We start from the raw sequence: 19,186 nt of genomic DNA, 5'->3' as shown, positions 1-19,186 counted from the left end.
ACCAGGCTCAATTTAAATTTAAATTCCAGTCAATTCAGAAAGTTAAAACCAAATTCCAATTTCACTCATTGAAAAGCATCGAAGAGAATTGTAAATTTCAGTGTACTCTCCTGAGTTGAAATGGACTTGACTCCAACCCTAATTGTGACATGACTCCTAGGTATTCCAGGTGCTTCAAGACATCCGTACCAGTTTGAAGGCCTCTGACAAAGCCGTGTCCTCCTCTTCTCCTCCTTCTCACCAGTCCTTCCCCAAACCTCCTCAATCATCCATAGACTCATGTATAGACTGCCTTACAGACGTTCTGTCAAAAGTGGGTCCACTGGAAGACACGTACCACTGCCCTCCACACCCCTACTCCATCTCGCCACACCCGTCCTCGGTCCTCCCTCCCTCCTCCTCTTCCTCCTTCCTTGGTCCATGTGAATCAGACGAGAGCCAAGGTTATTCCCAGTACTGTGCTCCTCCCTCCCAGCTCCCCCATAGTGACACCAGATCAGAGCCCCAGACCTCCGTGCCGTGTGGTTGGTCTTCACCGGCCAGACGGTTACGCTCCGGTTCACCGTGCTCAGCGTCAGGTAAGAGGATTAGTTGTGTCAGAGCCCAGGGGCAGGGTGCACGGCTCAACTCCACGAGGGCTGCAGTCATTTGGGGATTTTAGTTTTACTCCGTCAGTGGCCGTTGAAACCTTTTAGGTCATGTTCAACAACAGGGATGGAAAGAGTACTCAAATAGCCTACTCTAGTAGCAGTACTGTTATGTCAGTGGTAGTTTACTCCAGTAACAGTACTGTTATTCCAGTGGTAGTTTACTCCAGTAACAGTACTGTTATTCCAGTGGTAGTTTACTCCAGTAACAGTACTGTTATTCCAGTGGTAGTTTACTCCAGTAGCAGTACTGTTATTTCAGTGGTAGTTTACTCCAGTACTGTTATTCCAGTGGTAGTTTACTCCAGTTACAGTACTGTTATTCCAGTGGTAGTTTACTCCAGTACTGTTATTCCAGTGGTAGTTTACTCCAGTTCTGTTATTCCAGTGGTAGTTTACTCCAGTAGCAGTACTGTTTTTTCAGTGGTAGTTTACTCCAGTACTGTTATTCCAGTGGTAGTTTACTCCAGTTACAGTACTGTTATTCCAGTGGTAGTTTACTCCAGTAACAGTACTGTTATTCCAGTGGTAGTTTACTCCAGTACTGTTATTCCAGTGGTAGTTTACTCCAGTTCTGTTATGTTATTCCAGTGGTAGTTTACTCCAGTAACAGTACTGTTATTCCAGTGGTAGTTTACTCCAGTAACAGTACTGTTATTCCAGTGGTAGTTTACTCCAGTAACAGTACTGTTATTCCAGTGGTAGTTTACTCCAGTAACAGTACTGTTATTCCAGCGGTAGTTTACTCCAGTACTGTTATTCCAGTGGTAGTTTACTCCAGTTCTGTTATTCCAGTGGTAGTTTACTCCAGTAGCAGTACTGTTATTTCAGTGGTAGTTTACTCCAGTACTGTTATTCCAGTGGTAGTTTACTCCAGTACTGTTATTCCAGTGGTAGTTTACTCCAGTTACAGTACTGTTATTCCAGTGGTTGTTTACTCCAGTAACAGTACTGTTATTCCAGTGGTAGTTTACTCCAGTACTGTTATTCCAGTGGTAGTTTACTCCAGTTCTGTTATTTCAGTGGTAGTTTACTCCAGTAGCAGTACTGTTATTCCAGTGGTAGTTTACTCCAGTTCTGTTATTCCAGTGGTAGTTTACTCCAGTAGCAGTACTGTTTTTTCAGTGGTAGTTTACTCCAGTACTGTTATTCCAGTGGTAGTTTACTCCAGTTACAGTACTGTTATTCCAGTGGTAGTTTACTCCAGTAACAGTACTGTTATTCCAGTGGTAGTTTACTCCAGTACTGTTATTCCAGTGGTAGTTTACTCCAGTTCTGTTATTCCAGTGGTAGTTTACTCCAGTAACAGTACTGTTATTCCAGTGGTAGTTTACTCCAGTAGCAGTACTGTTGTTTCAGTGGTAGTTTACTCCAGTAACAGTACTGTTATTCCAGTGGTAGTTTACTCCAGTAACAGTACTGTTATTTCAGTGGTAGTTTACTCCAGTAGCAGTACTGTTATTCCAGTGGTAGTTTACTCCAGTTACAGTACTGTTATTCCAGTGGTAGTTTACTCCAGTAGCAGTACTGTTATTCCAGTGGTAGTTCAGTGGTAGTTTACTCCAGTAACAGTACTGTAGTTTCAGTGGTAGTTTACTCCAGTAACAGTACTGTTTTTTCAGTGGTAGTTTACTCCAGTAGCAGTACTGTTATTCCAGTGGTAGTTTACTCCAGTTCTGTTATTTCAGTGGTAGTTTACTCCAGTTACAGTACTGTTATTTCAGTGGTAGTTTACTCCAGTACTGTTATTTCAGTGGTAGTTTACTCCAGTGACAGTACTGTTATTCCAGTGGTAGTTTACTCCAGTTACAGTACTGTTATTCCAGTGGTAGTTTACTCCAGTGACAGTACTGTTATTCCAGTGGTAGTTTACTCCAGTTACAGTACTGTTATTCCAGTGGTAGTTTACTCCAGTAGCAGTACTGTTATTCCAGTGGTAGTTTACTCCAGTTCTGTTATTTCAGTGGTAGTTTACTCCAATAGCAGTACTGTTATTCCAGTGGTAGTTTACTCCAGTGACAGTTCTGTTATTCCAGTGGTAGTTTACTCCAGTAACAGTTCTGTTATTCCAGTGGTAGTTTACTCCAGTAGCAGTACTGTTATTCCAGTGGTAGTTTACTCCAGTTACAGTACTGTTATTCCAGTGGTAGTTTACTCCAGTTACAGTACTGTTATTCCAGCGGTAGTTTACTCCAGTACTGTTATTTCAGTGGTAGTTTACTCCAGTACTGTTATTTCAGTGGTAGTTTACTCCAGTAGCAGTACTGTTATTTCAGTGGTAGTTTACTCCAGTAGCAGTACTGTTATTCCAGTGGTAGTTTACTCCAGTACTGTTATTTCAGTGGTAGTTTACTCCAGTAACAGTACTGTTATTCCAGTGGTAGTTTACTCCAGTAACAGTACTGTTATTTCAGTGGTAGTTCAATCCAGTAGCAGTACTGTTATTCCAGTGGTAGTTTACTCCAGTAGCAGTACTGTTTTTTCAGTGGTAGTTTACTCCAGTAGCAGTACTGTTATTTCAGTGGTAGTTTACTCCAGTAACAGTTCTGTTATTCCAGTGGTCGTTTACTCCAGTTACAGTACTGTTATTTCAGTGGTAGTTTACTCCAGTACTGTTATTTCAGTGGTAGTTTACTCCAGTAGCAGTACTGTTATTTCAGTGGTAGTTTACTCCAGTAGCAGTACTGTTATTTCAGTGGTAGTTTACTCCAGTAGCAGTACTGTTATTTCAGTGGTAGTTTACTCCAGTAGCAGTACTGTTATTTCAGTGGTAGTTTACTCCAGTAGCAGTACTGTTATTCCAGTGGTAGTTTACTCCAGTAGCAGTACTGTTATTCCAGTGGTAGTTTACTCCAGTAACAGTACTGTTATTTCAGTGGTAGTTTACTCCAGTACTGTTTTTTCAGTGGTAGTTTACTCTAGTAGCAGTACTGTTATTCCAGTGGTAGTTTACTCCAGTTACAGTACTGTTATTTCAGTGGTAGTTTACTCCAGTAGCAGTACTGTTATTCCAGTGGTAGTTTACTCCAGTAACAGTTCTGTTATTCCAGTGGTAGTTTACTCCAGTAGCAGTTCTGTTATTTCAGTGGTAGTTTACTCCAGTACTGTTATTTCAGTGGTAGTTTACTCCAGTAGCAGTACTGTTATTCCAGTGGTAGTTTACTCCAGTTACAGTACTGTTATTTCAGTGGCAGTTTACTCCAGTACTGTTATTCCAGTGGTAGTTTACTCCAGTACTGTTATTCCAGTGGTAGTTTACTCCAGTAGCAGACCTGACTGGACTGTTATTCCAGTGGTAGTTTACTCCAGTAACAGTACTGTTATTCCAGTGGTAGTTTACTCCAGTAACAGTACTGTTATTCCAGTGGTAGTTTACTCCAGTAACAGTACTGTTATTCCAGTGGTAGTTTACTCCAGTAACAGTACTGTTATTCCAGTGGTAGTTTACTCCAGTAACAGTACTGTTATTCCAGTGGTAGTTTACTCCAGTTCTGTTATTCCAGTGGTAGTTTACTCCAGTAACAGTACTGGTATTCCAGTGGTAGTTTACTCCAGTTACAGTACTGTTATTCCAGTGGTTGTTTACTCCAGTAACAGTACTGTTATTCCAGTGGTAGTTTACTCCAGTACTGTTATTCCAGTGGTAGTTTACTCCAGTTCTGTTATTTCAGTGGTAGTTCAATCCAGTAGCAGTACTGTTATTCCAGTGGTAGTTTACTCCAGTAGCAGTACTGTTTTTTCAGTGGTAGTTTACTCCAGTAGCAGTACTGTTATTTCAGTGGTAGTTTACTCCAGTAACAGTTCTGTTATTCCAGTGGTCGTTTACTCCAGTTACAGTACTGTTATTTCAGTGGTAGTTTACTCCAGTACTGTTATTTCAGTGGTAGTTTACTCCAGTAGCAGTACTGTTATTTCAGTGGTAGTTTACTCCAGTAGCAGTACTGTTATTTCAGTGGTAGTTTACTCCAGTAGCAGTACTGTTATTTCAGTGGTAGTTTACTCCAGTAGCAGTACTGTTATTTCAGTGGTAGTTTACTCCAGTAGCAGTACTGTTATTCCAGTGGTAGTTTACTCCAGTAGCAGTACTGTTATTCCAGTGGTAGTTTACTCCAGTAACAGTACTGTTATTTCAGTGGTAGTTTACTCCAGTACTGTTTTTTCAGTGGTAGTTTACTCTAGTAGCAGTACTGTTATTCCAGTGGTAGTTTACTCCAGTTACAGTACTGTTATTTCAGTGGTAGTTTACTCCAGTAGCAGTACTGTTATTCCAGTGGTAGTTTACTCCAGTAACAGTTCTGTTATTCCAGTGGTAGTTTACTCCAGTAGCAGTTCTGTTATTTCAGTGGTAGTTTACTCCAGTACTGTTATTTCAGTGGTAGTTTACTCCAGTAGCAGTACTGTTATTCCAGTGGTAGTTTACTCCAGTTACAGTACTGTTATTTCAGTGGCAGTTTACTCCAGTACTGTTATTCCAGTGGTAGTTTACTCCAGTACTGTTATTCCAGTGGTAGTTTACTCCAGTAGCAGACCTGACTGGACTGTTATTCCAGTGGTAGTTTACTCCAGTAACAGTACTGTTATTCCAGTGGTAGTTTACTCCAGTAACAGTACTGTTATTCCAGTGGTAGTTTACTCCAGTAACAGTACTGTTATTCCAGTGGTAGTTTACTCCAGTAACAGTACTGTTATTCCAGTGGTAGTTTACTCCAGTAACAGTACTGTTATTCCAGTGGTAGTTTACTCCAGTTCTGTTATTCCAGTGGTAGTTTACTCCAGTAACAGTACTGGTATTCCAGTGGTAGTTTACTCCAGTTACAGTACTGTTATTCCAGTGGTTGTTTACTCCAGTAACAGTACTGTTATTCCAGTGGTAGTTTACTCCAGTACTGTTATTCCAGTGGTAGTTTACTCCAGTTCTGTTATTTCAGTGGTAGTTTACTCCAGTAGCAGTACTGTTATTCCAGTGGTAGTTTACTCCAGTTCTGTTATTCCAGTGGTAGTTTACTCCAGTAGCAGTACTGTTTTTTCAGTGGTAGTTTACTCCAGTACTGTTATTCCAGTGGTAGTTTACTCCAGTTACAGTACTGTTATTCCAGTGGTAGTTTACTCCAGTAACAGTACTGTTATTCCAGTGGTAGTTTACTCCAGTACTGTTATTCCAGTGGTAGTTTACTCCAGTTCTGTTATTCCAGTGGTAGTTTACTCCAGTAACAGTACTGTTATTCCAGTGGTAGTTTACTCCAGTAGCAGTACTGTTGTTTCAGTGGTAGTTTACTCCAGTAACAGTACTGTTATTCCAGTGGTAGTTTACTCCAGTAACAGTACTGTTATTTCAGTGGTAGTTTACTCCAGTAGCAGTACTGTTATTCCAGTGGTAGTTTACTCCAGTTACAGTACTGTTATTCCAGTGGTAGTTTACTCCAGTAGCAGTACTGTTATTCCAGTGGTAGTTCAGTGGTAGTTTACTCCAGTAACAGTACTGTAGTTTCAGTGGTAGTTTACTCCAGTAACAGTACTGTTTTTTCAGTGGTAGTTTACTCCAGTAGCAGTACTGTTATTCCAGTGGTAGTTTACTCCAGTTCTGTTATTTTAGTGGTAGTTTACTCCAGTTACAGTACTGTTATTTCAGTGGTAGTTTACTCCAGTACTGTTATTTCAGTGGTAGTTTACTCCAGTGACAGTACTGTTATTCCAGTGGTAGTTTACTCCAGTTACAGTACTGTTATTCCAGTGGTAGTTTACTCCAGTGACAGTACTGTTATTCCAGTGGTAGTTTACTCCAGTTCTGTTATTTCAGTGGTAGTTTACTCCAATAGCAGTACTGTTATTCCAGTGGTAGTTTACTCCAGTGACAGTTCTGTTATTCCAGTGGTAGTTTACTCCAGTAACAGTTCTGTTATTCCAGTGGTAGTTTACTCCAGTAGCAGTACTGTTATTTCAGTGGTAGTTTACTCCAGTAGCAGTACTGTTATTTCAGTGGTAGTTTACTCCAGTAGCAGTACTGTTATTTCAGTGGTAGTTTACTCCAGTAGCAGTACTGTTATTCCAGTGGTAGTTTACTCCAGTAGCAGTACTGTTATTCCAGTGGTAGTTTACTCCAGTAACAGTACTGTTATTTCAGTGGTAGTTTACTCCAGTACTGTTTTTTCAGTGGTAGTTTACTCTAGTAGCAGTACTGTTATTCCAGTGGTAGTTTACTCCGGTTACAGTACTGTTATTTCAGTGGTAGTTTACTCCAGTAGCAGTACTGTTATTCCAGTGGTAGTTTACTCCAGTAACAGTTCTGTTATTCCAGTGGTAGTTTACTCCAGTAGCAGTTCTGTTATTTCAGTGGTAGTTTACTCCAGTACTGTTATTTCAGTGGTAGTTTACTCCAGTAGCAGTACTGTTATTCCAGTGGTAGTTTACTCCAGTTACAGTACTGTTATTTCAGTGGCAGTTTACTCCAGTACTGTTATTCCAGTGGTAGTTTACTCCAGTACTGTTATTCCAGTGGTAGTTTACTCCAGTAGCAGACCTGACTGGACTGTTATTCCAGTGGTAGTTTACTCCAGTAACAGTACTGTTATTCCAGTGGTAGTTTACTCCAGTAACAGTACTGTTATTCCAGTGGTAGTTTACTCCAGTAACAGTACTGTTATTCCAGTGGTAGTTTACTCCAGTAACAGTACTGTTATTCCAGTGGTAGTTTACTCCAGTAACAGTTCTGTTATTTCAGTGGTAGTTTACTCCAGTACTGTTATTCCAGTGGTAGTTTACTCCAGTTACAGTACTGTTATTCCAGTGGTAGTTTACTCCAGTGACAGTACTGTTATTCCAGTGGTAGTTTACTCCAGTTCTGTTATTTCAGTGGTAGTTTACTCCAATAGCAGTACTGTTATTCCAGTGGTAGTTTACTCCAGTGACAGTTCTGTTATTCCAGTGGTAGTTTACTCCAGTAACAGTTCTGTTATTCCAGTGGTAGTTTACTCCAGTAGCAGTACTGTTATTTCAGTGGTAGTTTACTCCAGTAGCAGTACTGTTATTTCAGTGGTAGTTTACTCCAGTAGCAGTACTGTTATTTCAGTGGTAGTTTACTCCAGTAGCAGTACTGTTATTCCAGTGGTAGTTTACTCCAGTAGCAGTACTGTTATTCCAGTGGTAGTTTACTCCAGTAACAGTACTGTTATTTCAGTGGTAGTTTACTCCAGTACTGTTTTTTCAGTGGTAGTTTACTCTAGTAGCAGTACTGTTATTCCAGTGGTAGTTTACTCCGGTTACAGTACTGTTATTTCAGTGGTAGTTTACTCCAGTAGCAGTACTGTTATTCCAGTGGTAGTTTACTCCAGTAACAGTTCTGTTATTCCAGTGGTAGTTTACTCCAGTAGCAGTTCTGTTATTTCAGTGGTAGTTTACTCCAGTACTGTTATTTCAGTGGTAGTTTACTCCAGTAGCAGTACTGTTATTCCAGTGGTAGTTTACTCCAGTTACAGTACTGTTATTTCAGTGGCAGTTTACTCCAGTACTGTTATTCCAGTGGTAGTTTACTCCAGTACTGTTATTCCAGTGGTAGTTTACTCCAGTAGCAGACCTGACTGGACTGTTATTCCAGTGGTAGTTTACTCCAGTAACAGTACTGTTATTCCAGTGGTAGTTTACTCCAGTAACAGTACTGTTATTCCAGTGGTAGTTTACTCCAGTAACAGTACTGTTATTCCAGTGGTAGTTTACTCCAGTAACAGTACTGTTATTCCAGTGGTAGTTTACTCCAGTAACAGTACTGTTATTCCAGTGGTAGTTTACTCCAGTTCTGTTATTCCAGTGGTAGTTTACTCCAGTAACAGTACTGGTATTCCAGTGGTAGTTTACTCCAGTAACAGTACTGTTATTCCAGTGGTAGTTTACTCCAGTAGCAGTACTGTTATTCCGGTGGTAGTTTACTCCAGTAACAGTACTGTTATTTCAGTGGTAGTTTTCTCCAGTACTGTTATTCCAGTGGTAGTTTACTCCAGTTCTGTTATTCCAGTGGTAGTTTACTCCAGTAACAGTACTGGTATTCCAGTGGTAGTTTACTCCAGTAACAGTACTGTTATTCCAGTGGTAGTTTACTCCAGTAGCAGTACTGTTATTCCAGTGGTAGTTTACTCCAGTAACAGTACTGTTATTTCAGTGGTAGTTTTCTCCAGTACTGTTATTCCAGTGGTAGTTTACTCCAGTAACAGTACTGTTATTCCAGTGGTAGTTTACTCCAGTAACAGTACTGTAGTTTCAGTGGTAGTTTACTCCAGTAGCAGTACTGTTATTTCAGTGGTAGTTTACTCCAGTAGCAGTACTGTTATTCCAGTGGTAGTTTACTCCAGTACTGTTATTTCAGTGGTAGTTTACTCCAGTAGCAGTACTGTTATTCCAGTGGTAGTTTACTCCAGTTACAGTACTGTTATTTCAGTGGTAGTTTACTCCAGTACTGTTATTCCAGCGGTAGTTTACTCCAGTAGCAGACCTGACTGGACTGTTATTCCAGTGGTAGTTTACTCCAGTTACAATACTGTTATTTCAGTGGTAGTTTACTCCAGTAACAGTACTGTTATTCCAGTGGTAGTTTACTCCAGTAACAGTACTGTTATTCCAGTGGTAGTTTACTCCAGTAACAGTACTGTTATTCCAGTGGTAGTTTACTCCAGTTCTGTTATTCCAGTGGTAGTTTACTCCAGTAACAGTACTGTTATTCCAGTGGTAGTTTACTCCAGTAACAGTACTGTTATTTCAGTGGTAGTTTACTCCAGTAACAGTACTGTTATTCCAGTGGTAGTTTACTCCAGTAACAGTACTGTTATTCCAGTGGTAGTTTACTCCAGTTCTGTTATTCCAGTGGTAGTTTACTCCAGTAACAGTACTGTTATTCCAGTGGTAGTTTACTCCAGTAACAGTACTGTTATTCCAGTGGTAGTTTACTCCAGTAGCAGTACTGTTATTCCAGTGGTAGTTTACTCCAGTAACAGTACTGTTATTCCAGTGGTAGTTTACTCCAGTACTGTTATTCCAGTGGTAGTTTACTCCAGTTCTGTTATTCCAGTGGTAGTTTACTCCAGTAGCAGTACTGTTTTTTCAGTGGTAGTTTACTCCAGTACTGTTATTCCAGTGGTAGTTTACTCCAGTTACAGTACTGTTATTCCAGTGGTAGTTTACTCCAGTAACAGTACTGTTATTCCAGTGGTAGTTTACTCCAGTACTGTTATTCCAGTGGTAGTTTACTCCAGTTCTGTTATGTTATTCCAGTGGTAGTTTACTCCAGTAACAGTACTGTTATTCCAGTGGTAGTTTACTCCAGTAACAGTACTGTTATTCCAGTGGTAGTTTACTCCAGTAACAGTACTGTTATTCCAGCGGTAGTTTACTCCAGTACTGTTATTCCAGTGGTAGTTTACTCCAGTTCTGTTATTCCAGTGGTAGTTTACTCCAGTAGCAGTACTGTTATTTCAGTGGTAGTTTACTCCAGTAGCAGTACTGTTATTTCAGTGGTAGTTTACTCCAGTACTGTTATTCCAGTGGTAGTTTACTCCAGTACTGTTATTCCAGTGGTAGTTTACTCCAGTTACAGTACTGTTATTCCAGTGGTTGTTTACTCCAGTAACAGTACTGTTATTCCAGTGGTAGTTTACTCCAGTACTGTTATTCCAGTGGTAGTTTACTCCAGTTCTGTTATTCCAGTGGTAGTTTACTCCAGTAGCAGTACTGTTATTCCAGTGGTAGTTTACTCCAGTACTGTTATTCCAGTGGTAGTTTACTCCAGTTCTGTTATTCCAGTGGTAGTTTACTCCAGTAGCAGTACTGTTTTTTCAGTGGTAGTTTACTCCAGTACTGTTATTCCAGTGGTAGTTTACTCCAGTTACAGTACTGTTATTTCAGTGGTAGTTTACTCCAGTAACAGTACTGTTATTCCAGTGGTAGTTTACTCCAGTACTGTTATTCCAGTGGTAGTTTACTCCAGTTCTGTTATTCCAGTGGTAGTTTACTCCAGTAACAGTACTGTTATTCCAGTGGTAGTTTACTCCAGTTCTGTTATTCCAGTGGTAGTTTACTCCAGTAACAGTACTGTTATTCCAGTGGTAGTTTACTCCAGTAACAGTACTGTTATTCCAGTGGTAGTTTACTCCAGTAACAGTACTGTTATTCCAGTGGAAGTTTACTCCAGTAACAGTACTGTTATTCCAGTGGAAGTTTACTCCAGTAGCAGTACTGTTATTCCAGTGGTAGTTCAGTGGTAGTTTACTCCAGTAACAGTACTGTAGTTTCAGTGGTAGTTTACTCCAGTAACAGTACTGTTTTTTTCAGTGGTAGTTTACTCCAGTAGCAGTACTGTTATTCCAGTGGTAGTTTACTCCAGTTCTGTTATTTCAGTGGTAGTTTACTCCAGTTACAGTACTGTTATTTCAGTGGTAGTTTACTCCAGTACTGTTATTTCAGTGGTAGTTTACTCCAGTGACAGTACTGTTATTCCAGTGGTAGTTTACTCCAGTTACAGTACTGTTATTCCAGTGGTAGTTTACTCCAGTGACAGTACTGTTATTCCAGTGGTAGTTTACTCCAGTTCTGTTATTTCAGTGGTAGTTTACTCCAATAGCAGTACTGTTATTCCAGTGGTAGTTTACTCCAGTGACAGTTCTGTTATTCCAGTGGTAGTTTACTCCAGTAACAGTTCTGTTATTCCAGTGGTAGTTTACTCCAGTAGCGGTACTGTTATTCCAGTGGTAGTTTACTCCAGTTACAGTACTGTTATTCCAGTGGTAGTTTACTCCAGTTACAGTACTGTTATTCCAGCGGTAGTTTACTCCAGTACTGTTATTTCAGTGGTAGTTTACTCCAGTACTGTTATTTCAGTGGTAGTTTACTCCAGTAGCAGTACTGTTATTTCAGTGGTAGTTTACTCCAGTAGCAGTACTGTTATTCCAGTGGTAGTTTACTCCATTACTGTTATTTCAGTGGTAGTTTACTCCAGTAACAGTACTGTTATTCCAGTGGTAGTTTACTCCATTACTGTTATTTCAGTGGTAGTTTACTCCAGTAACAGTACTGTTATTCCAGTGGTAGTTTACTCCAGTAACAGTACTGTTATTTCAGTGGTAGTTCAATCCAGTAGCAGTACTGTTTTTTCAGTGGTAGTTTACTCCAGTAGCAGTACTGTTATTTCAGTGGTAGTTTACTCCAGTAGCAGTACTGTTATTTCAGTGGTAGTTTACTCCAGTAGCAGTACTGTTATTTCAGTGGTAGTTTACTCCAGTAGCAGTACTGTTATTTCAGTGGTAGTTTACTCCAGTAGCAGTACTGTTATTTCAGTGGTAGTTTACTCCAGTAGCAGTACTGTTATTTCAGTGGTAGTTTACTCCAGTAGCAGTACTGTTATTTCAGTGGTAGTTTACTCCAGTAGCAGTACTGTTATTCCAGTGGTAGTTTACTCCAGTAACAGTACTGTTATTTCAGTGGTAGTTTACTCCATTACTGTTTTTTCAGTGGTAGTTTACTCTAGTAGCAGTACTGTTATTCCAGTGGTAGTTTACTCCAGTTACAGTACTGTTATTTCAGTGGTAGTTTACTCCAGTAGCAGTACTGTTATTCCAGTGGTAGTTTACTCCAGTAGCAGTTCTGTTATTTCAGTGGTAGTTTACTCCAGTACTGTTATTTCAGTGGTAGTTTACTCCAGTAGCAGTACTGTTATTCCAGTGGTAGTTTACTCCAGTTACAGTACTGTTATTTCAGTGGCAGTTTACTCCAGTACTGTTATTCCAGTGGTAGTTTACTCCAGTAGCAGACCTGACTGGACTGTTATTCCAGTGGTAGTTTACTCCAGTAACAGTACTGTTATTCCAGTGGTAGTTTACTCCAGTAACAGTACTGTTATTCCAGTGGTAGTTTACTCCAGTAACAGTACTGTTATTCCAGTGGTAGTTTACTCCAGTAACAGTACTGTTATTCCAGTGGTAGTTTACTCCAGTAACAGTACTGTTATTCCAGTGGTAGTTTACTCCAGTTCTGTTATTCCAGTGGTAGTTTACTCCAGTAACAGTACTGGTATTCCAGTGGTAGTTTACTCCAGTAACAGTACTGTTATTCCAGTGGTAGTTTACTCCAGTAGCAGTACTGTTATTCCAGTGGTAGTTTACTCCAGTAACAGTACTGTTATTTCAGTGGTAGTTTTCTCCAGTACTGTTATTCCAGTGGTAGTTTACTCCAGTTCTGTTATTCCAGTGGTAGTTTACTCCAGTAACAGTACTGGTATTCCAGTGGTAGTTTACTCCAGTAACAGTACTGTTATTCCAGTGGTAGTTTACTCCAGTAGCAGTACTGTTATTCCAGTGGTAGTTTACTCCAGTAACAGTACTGTTATTTCAGTGGTAGTTTTCTCCAGTACTGTTATTCCAGTGGTAGTTTACTCCAGTAACAGTACTGTTATTCCAGTGGTAGTTTACTCCAGTAACAGTACTGTAGTTTCAGTGGTAGTTTACTCCAGTAGCAGTACTGTTATTTCAGTGGTAGTTTACTCCAGTAGCAGTACTGTTATTCCAGTGGTAGTTTACTCCAGTAGCAGTACTGTTATTCCAGTGGTAGTTTACTCCAGTAACAGTACTGTTATTTCAGTGGTAGTTTACTCCAGTACTGTTATTCCAGTGGTAGTTTACTCCAGTAGCAGTACTGTTATTCCAGTGGTAGTTTACTCCAGTAGCAGTACTGTTATTCCAGTGGTAGTTTACTCCAGTAACAGTACTGTTATTTCAGTGGTAGTTTACTCCAGTACTGTTATTTCAGTGGTAGTTTACTCCAGTAGCAGTACTGTTATTCCAATGGTAGTTTACTCCAGTAGCAGTACTGTTATTCCAGTGGTAGTTTACTCCAGTTACAGTACTGTTATTTCAGTGGTAGTTTACTCCAGTACTGTTATTCCAGCGGTAGTTTACTCCAGTAGCAGACCTGACTGGACTGTTATTCCAGTGGTAGTTTACTCCAGTTACAATACTGTTATTCCAGTGGTAGTTTACTCCAGTAACAGTACTGTTATTCCAGTGGTAGTTTACTCCAGTAACAGTACTGTTATTCCAGTGGTAGTTTACTCCAGTAACAGTACTGTTATTCCAGTGGTAGTTTACTCCAGTAACAGTACTGTTATTCCAGTGGTAGTTTATTCCAGTAACAGTACTGTTATTCCAGTGGTAGTTTACTCCAGTTCTGTTATTCCAGTGGTAGTTTACTCCAGTAACAGTACTGTTATTCCAGTGGTAGTTTACTCCAGTAACAGTACTGTTATTTCAGTGGTAGTTTACTCCAGTAACAGTACTGTTATTCCAGTGGTAGTTTACTCCAGTAACAGTACTGTTATTCCAGTGGTAGTTTACTCCAGTTCTGTTATTCCAGTGGTAGTTTACTCCAGTAACAGTACTGTTATTCCAGTGGTAGTTTACTCCAGTAACAGTACTGTTATTCCAGTGGTAGTTTACTCCAGTAGCAGTACTGTTATTCCATTGGTAGTTTACTCCAGTAACAGTACTGTTATTCCAGTGGTAGTTTACTCCAGTACTGTTATTCCAGTGGTAGTTTACTCCAGTTCTGTTATTCCAGTGGTAGTTTACTCCAGTAGCAGTACTGTTTTTTCAGTGGTAGTTTACTCCAGTACTGTTATTCCAGTGGTAGTTTACTCCAGTTACAGTACTGTTATTCCAGTGGTAGTTTACTCCAGTAACAGTACTGTTATTCCAGTGGTAGTTTACTCCAGTACTGTTATTCCAGTGGTAGTTTACTCCAGTTCTGTTATGTTATTCCAGTGGTAGTTTACTCCAGTAACAGTACTGTTATTCCAGTGGTAGTTTACTCCAGTAACAGTACTGTTATTCCAGTGGTAGTTTACTCCAGTAACAGTACTGTTATTCCAGCGGTAGTTTACTCCAGTACTGTTATTCCAGTGGTAGTTTACTCCAGTTCTGTTATTCCAGTGGTAGTTTACTCCAGTAGCAGTACTGTTATTTCAGTGGTAGTTTACTCCAGTAGCAGTACTGTTATTCCAGTGGTAGTTTACTCCAGTACTGTTATTCCAGTGGTAGTTTACTCCAGTTACAGTACTGTTATTCCAGTGGTTGTTTACTCCAGTAACAGTACTGTTATTCCAGTGGTAGTTTACTCCAGTACTGTTATTCCAGTGGTAGTTTACTCCAGTTCTGTTATTCCAGTGGTAGTTTACTCCAGTAGCAGTACTGTTATTCCAGTGGTAGTTTACTCCAGTACTGTTATTCCAGTGGTAGTTTACTCCAGTTCTGTTATTCCAGTGGTAGTTTACTCCAGTAGCAGTACTGTTTTTTCAGTGGTAGTTTACTCCAGTACTGTTATTCCAGTGGTAGTTTACTCCAGTTACAGTACTGTTATTTCAGTGGTAGTTTACTCCAGTAACAGTACTGTTATTTCAGTGGTAGTTTTCTCCAGTACTGTTATTCCAGTGGTAGTTTACTCCAGTTCTGTTATTCCAGTGGTAGTTTACTCCAGTAACAGTACTGGTATTCCAGTGGTAGTTTACTCCAGTAACAGTACTGTTATTCCAGTGGTAGTTTACTCCAGTAGCAGTACTGTTATTCCAGTGGTAGTTTACTCCAGTAACAGTACTGTTATTTCAGTGGTAGTTTTCTCCAGTACTGTTATTCCAGTGGTAGTTTACTCCAGTAACAGTACTGTTATTCCAGTGGTAGTTTACTCCAGTAACAGTACTGTAGTTTCAGTGGTAGTTTACTCCAGTAGCAGTACTGTTATTTCAGTGGTAGTTTACTCCAGTAGCAGTACTGTTATTCCAGTGGTAGTTTACTCCAGTAGCAGTACTATTATTCCAGTGGTAGTTTACTCCAGTAGCAGTACTGTTATTCCAGTGGTAGTTTACTCCAGTAACAGTACTGTTATTTCAGTGGTAGTTTACTCCAGTACTGTTATTCCAGTGGTAGTTTACTCCAGTAGCAGTACTGTTATTCCAGTGGTAGTTTACTCCAGTAGCAGTACTGTTATTTCAGTGGTAGTTTACTCCAGTAACAGTACTGTTATTTCAGTGGTAGTTTACTCCAGTACTGTTATTTCAGTGGTAGTTTACTCCAGTAGCAGTACTGTTATTCCAGTGGTAGTTTACTCCAGTTACAGTACTGTTATTTCAGTGGTAGTTTACTCCAGTACTGTTATTCCAGCGGTAGTTTACTCCAGTAGCAGACCTGACTGGACTGTTATTCCAGTGGTAGTTTACTCCAGTTACAATACTGTTATTTCAGTGGTAGTTTACTCCAGTAACAGTACTGTTATTCCAGTGGTAGTTTACTCCAGTAACAGTACTGTTATTCCAGTGGTAGTTTACTCCAGTAACAGTACTGTTATTCCAGTGGTAGTTTACTCCAGTTCTGTTATTCCAGTGGTAGTTTACTCCAGTAACAGTACTGTTATTCCAGTGGTAGTTTACTCCAGTAACAGTACTGTTATTTCAGTGGTAGTTTACTCCAGTAACAGTACTGTTATTCCAGTGGTAGTTTACTCCAGTAACAGTACTGTTATTCCAGTGGTAGTTTACTCCAGTTCTGTTATTCCAGTGGTAGTTTACTCCAGTAACAGTACTGTTATTCCAGTGGTAGTTTACTCCAGTAACAGTACTGTTATTCCAGTGGTAGTTTACTCCAGTAGCAGTACTGTTATTCCAGTGGTAGTTTACTCCAGTAACAGTACTGTTATTCCAGTGGTAGTTTACTCCAGTACTGTTATTCCAGTGGTAGTTTACTCCAGTTCTGTTATTCCAGTGGTAGTTTACTCCAGTAGCAGTACTGTTTTTTCAGTGGTAGTTTACTCCAGTACTGTTATTCCAGTGGTAGTTTACTCCAGTTACAGTACTGTTATTCCAGTGGTAGTTTACTCCAGTAACAGTACTGTTATTCCAGTGGTAGTTTACTCCAGTACTGTTATTCCAGTGGTAGTTTACTCCAGTTCTGTTATGTTATTCCAGTGGTAGTTTACTCCAGTAACAGTACTGTTATTCCAGTGGTAGTTTACTCCAGTAACAGTACTGTTATTCCAGTGGTAGTTTACTCCAGTAACAGTACTGTTATTCCAGCGGTAGTTTACTCCAGTACTGTTATTCCAGTGGTAGTTTACTCCAGTTCTGTTATTCCAGTGGTAGTTTACTCCAGTAGCAGTACTGTTATTTCAGTGGTAGTTTACTCCAGTAGCAGTACTGTTATTTCAGTGGTAGTTTACTCCAGTACTGTTATTCCAGTGGTAGTTTACTCCAGTACTGTTATTCCAGTGGTAGTTTACTCCAGTTACAGTACTGTTATTCCAGTGGTTGTTTACTCCAGTAACAGTACTGTTATTCCAGTGGTAGTTTACTCCAGTACTGTTATTCCAGTGGTAGTTTACTCCAGTTCTGTTATTCCAGTGGTAGTTTACTCCAGTAGCAGTACTGTTATTCCAGTGGTAGTTTACTCCAGTACTGTTATTCCAGTGGTAGTTTACTCCAGTTCTGTTATTCCAGTGGTAGTTTACTCCAGTAGCAGTACTGTTTTTTCAGTGGTAGTTTACTCCAGTACTGTTATTCCAGTGGTAGTTTACTCCAGTTACAGTACTGTTATTTCAGTGGTAGTTTACTCCAGTAACAGTACTGTTATTCCAGTGGTAGTTTACTCCAGTACTGTTATTCCAGTGGTAGTTTACTCCAGTTCTGTTATTCCAGTGGTAGTTTACTCCAGTAACAGTACTGTTATTCCAGTGGTAGTTTACTCCAGTTCTGTTATTCCAGTGGTAGTTTACTCCAGTAACAGTACTGTTATTCCAGTGGTAGTTTACTCCAGTAACAGTACTGTTATTCCAGTGGAAGTTTACTCCAGTAGCAGTACTGTTATTCCAGTGGTAGTTTACTCCAGTTACAGTACTGTTATTCCAGTGGTAGTTTACTCCAGTAGCAGTACTGTTATTCCAGTGGTAGTTCAGTGGTAGTTTACTCCAGTAACAGTACTGTAGTTTCAGTGGTAGTTTACTCCAGTAACAGTACTGTTTTTTTCAGTGGTAGTTTACTCCAGTAGCAGTACTGTTATTCCAGTGGTAGTTTACTCCAGTTCTGTTATTTCAGTGGTAGTTTACTCCAGTTACAGTACTGTTATTTCAGTGGTAGTTTACTCCAGTACTGTTATTTCAGTGGTAGTTTACTCCAGTGACAGTACTGTTATTCCAGTGGTAGTTTACTCCAGTTACAGTACTGTTATTCCAGTGGTAGTTTACTCCAGTGACAGTACTGTTATTCCAGTGGTAGTTTACTCCAGTTCTGTTATTTCAGTGGTAGTTTACTCCAATAGCAGTACTGTTATTCCAGTGGTAGTTTACTCCAGTGACAGTTCTGTTATTCCAGTGGTAGTTTACTCCAGTAACAGTTCTGTTATTCCAGTGGTAGTTTACTCCAGTAGCGGTACTGTTATTCCAGTGGTAGTTTACTCCAGTTACAGTACTGTTATTCCAGTGGTAGTTTACTCCAGTTACAGTACTGTTATTCCAGCGGTAGTTTACTCCAGTACTGTTATTTCAGTGGTAGTTTACTCCAGTACTGTTATTTCAGTGGTAGTTTACTCCAGTAGCAGTACTGTTATTTCAGTGGTAGTTTACTCCAGTAGCAGTACTGTTATTCCAGTGGTAGTTTACTCCATTACTGTTATTTCAGTGGTAGTTTACTCCAGTAACAGTACTGTTATTCCAGTGGTAGTTTACTCCATTACTGTTATTTCAGTGGTAGTTTACTCCAGTAACAGTACTGTTATTCCAGTGGTAGTTTACTCCAGTAACAGTACTGTTATTTCAGTGGTAGTTCAATCCAGTAGCAGTACTGTTTTTTCAGTGGTAGTTTACTCCAGTAGCAGTACTGTTATTTCAGTGGTAGTTTACTCCAGTAGCAGTACTGTTATTTCAGTGGTAGTTTACTCCAGTAGCAGTACTGTTATTTCAGTGGTAGTTTACTCCATTAGCAGTACTGTTATTTCAGTGGTAGTTTACTCCAGTAGCAGTACTGTTATTTCAGTGGTAGTTTACTCCAGTAGCAGTACTGTTATTTCAGTGGTAGTTTACTCCAGTAGCAGTACTGTTATTCCAGTGGTAGTTTACTCCAGTAGCAGTACTGTTATTCCAGTGGTAGTTTACTCCAGTAACAGTACTGTTATTTCAGTGGTAGTTTACTCCATTACTGTTTTTTCAGTGGTAGTTTACTCTAGTAGCAGTACTGTTATTCCAGTGGTAGTTTACTCCAGTTACAGTACTGTTATTTCAGTGGTAGTTTACTCCAGTAGCAGTACTGTTATTCCAGTGGTAGTTTACTCCAGTAGCAGTTCTGTTATTTCAGTGGTAGTTTACTCCAGTACTGTTATTTCAGTGGTAGTTTACTCCAGTAGCAGTACTGTTATTCCAGTGGTAGTTTACTCCAGTTACAGTACTGTTATTTCAGTGGCAGTTTACTCCAGTACTGTTATTCCAGTGGTAGTTTACTCCAGTACTGTTATTCCAGTGGTAGTTTACTCCAGTAG

General features: G+C 39.7%; 1 protein-coding gene across 1 annotated transcript in view; it reads left to right on the top strand.

Annotated features, from left to right (window-relative positions):
- Window positions 1–19,186, top strand: part of irak1 (interleukin-1 receptor-associated kinase 1) — a 126,065-nt gene that overhangs the window by 43,315 nt on the left and 63,564 nt on the right. The window contains exon 12 of the mRNA XM_055932733.1: window positions 161–578. Within this exon, the coding sequence (XP_055788708.1) occupies window positions 161–578 (418 nt within the window). The remainder of the gene's footprint in view (window positions 1–160; window positions 579–19,186) is intronic.

This window comes from Salvelinus fontinalis, chromosome 8 (assembly GCF_029448725.1).
Source record: "Salvelinus fontinalis isolate EN_2023a chromosome 8, ASM2944872v1, whole genome shotgun sequence".
Taxonomy (NCBI): domain Eukaryota; kingdom Metazoa; phylum Chordata; class Actinopteri; order Salmoniformes; family Salmonidae; genus Salvelinus; species Salvelinus fontinalis.
The sequence above is the reverse complement of the archived record's forward strand: the minus strand, read 5'-3'. Positions and strand labels throughout refer to the sequence as shown.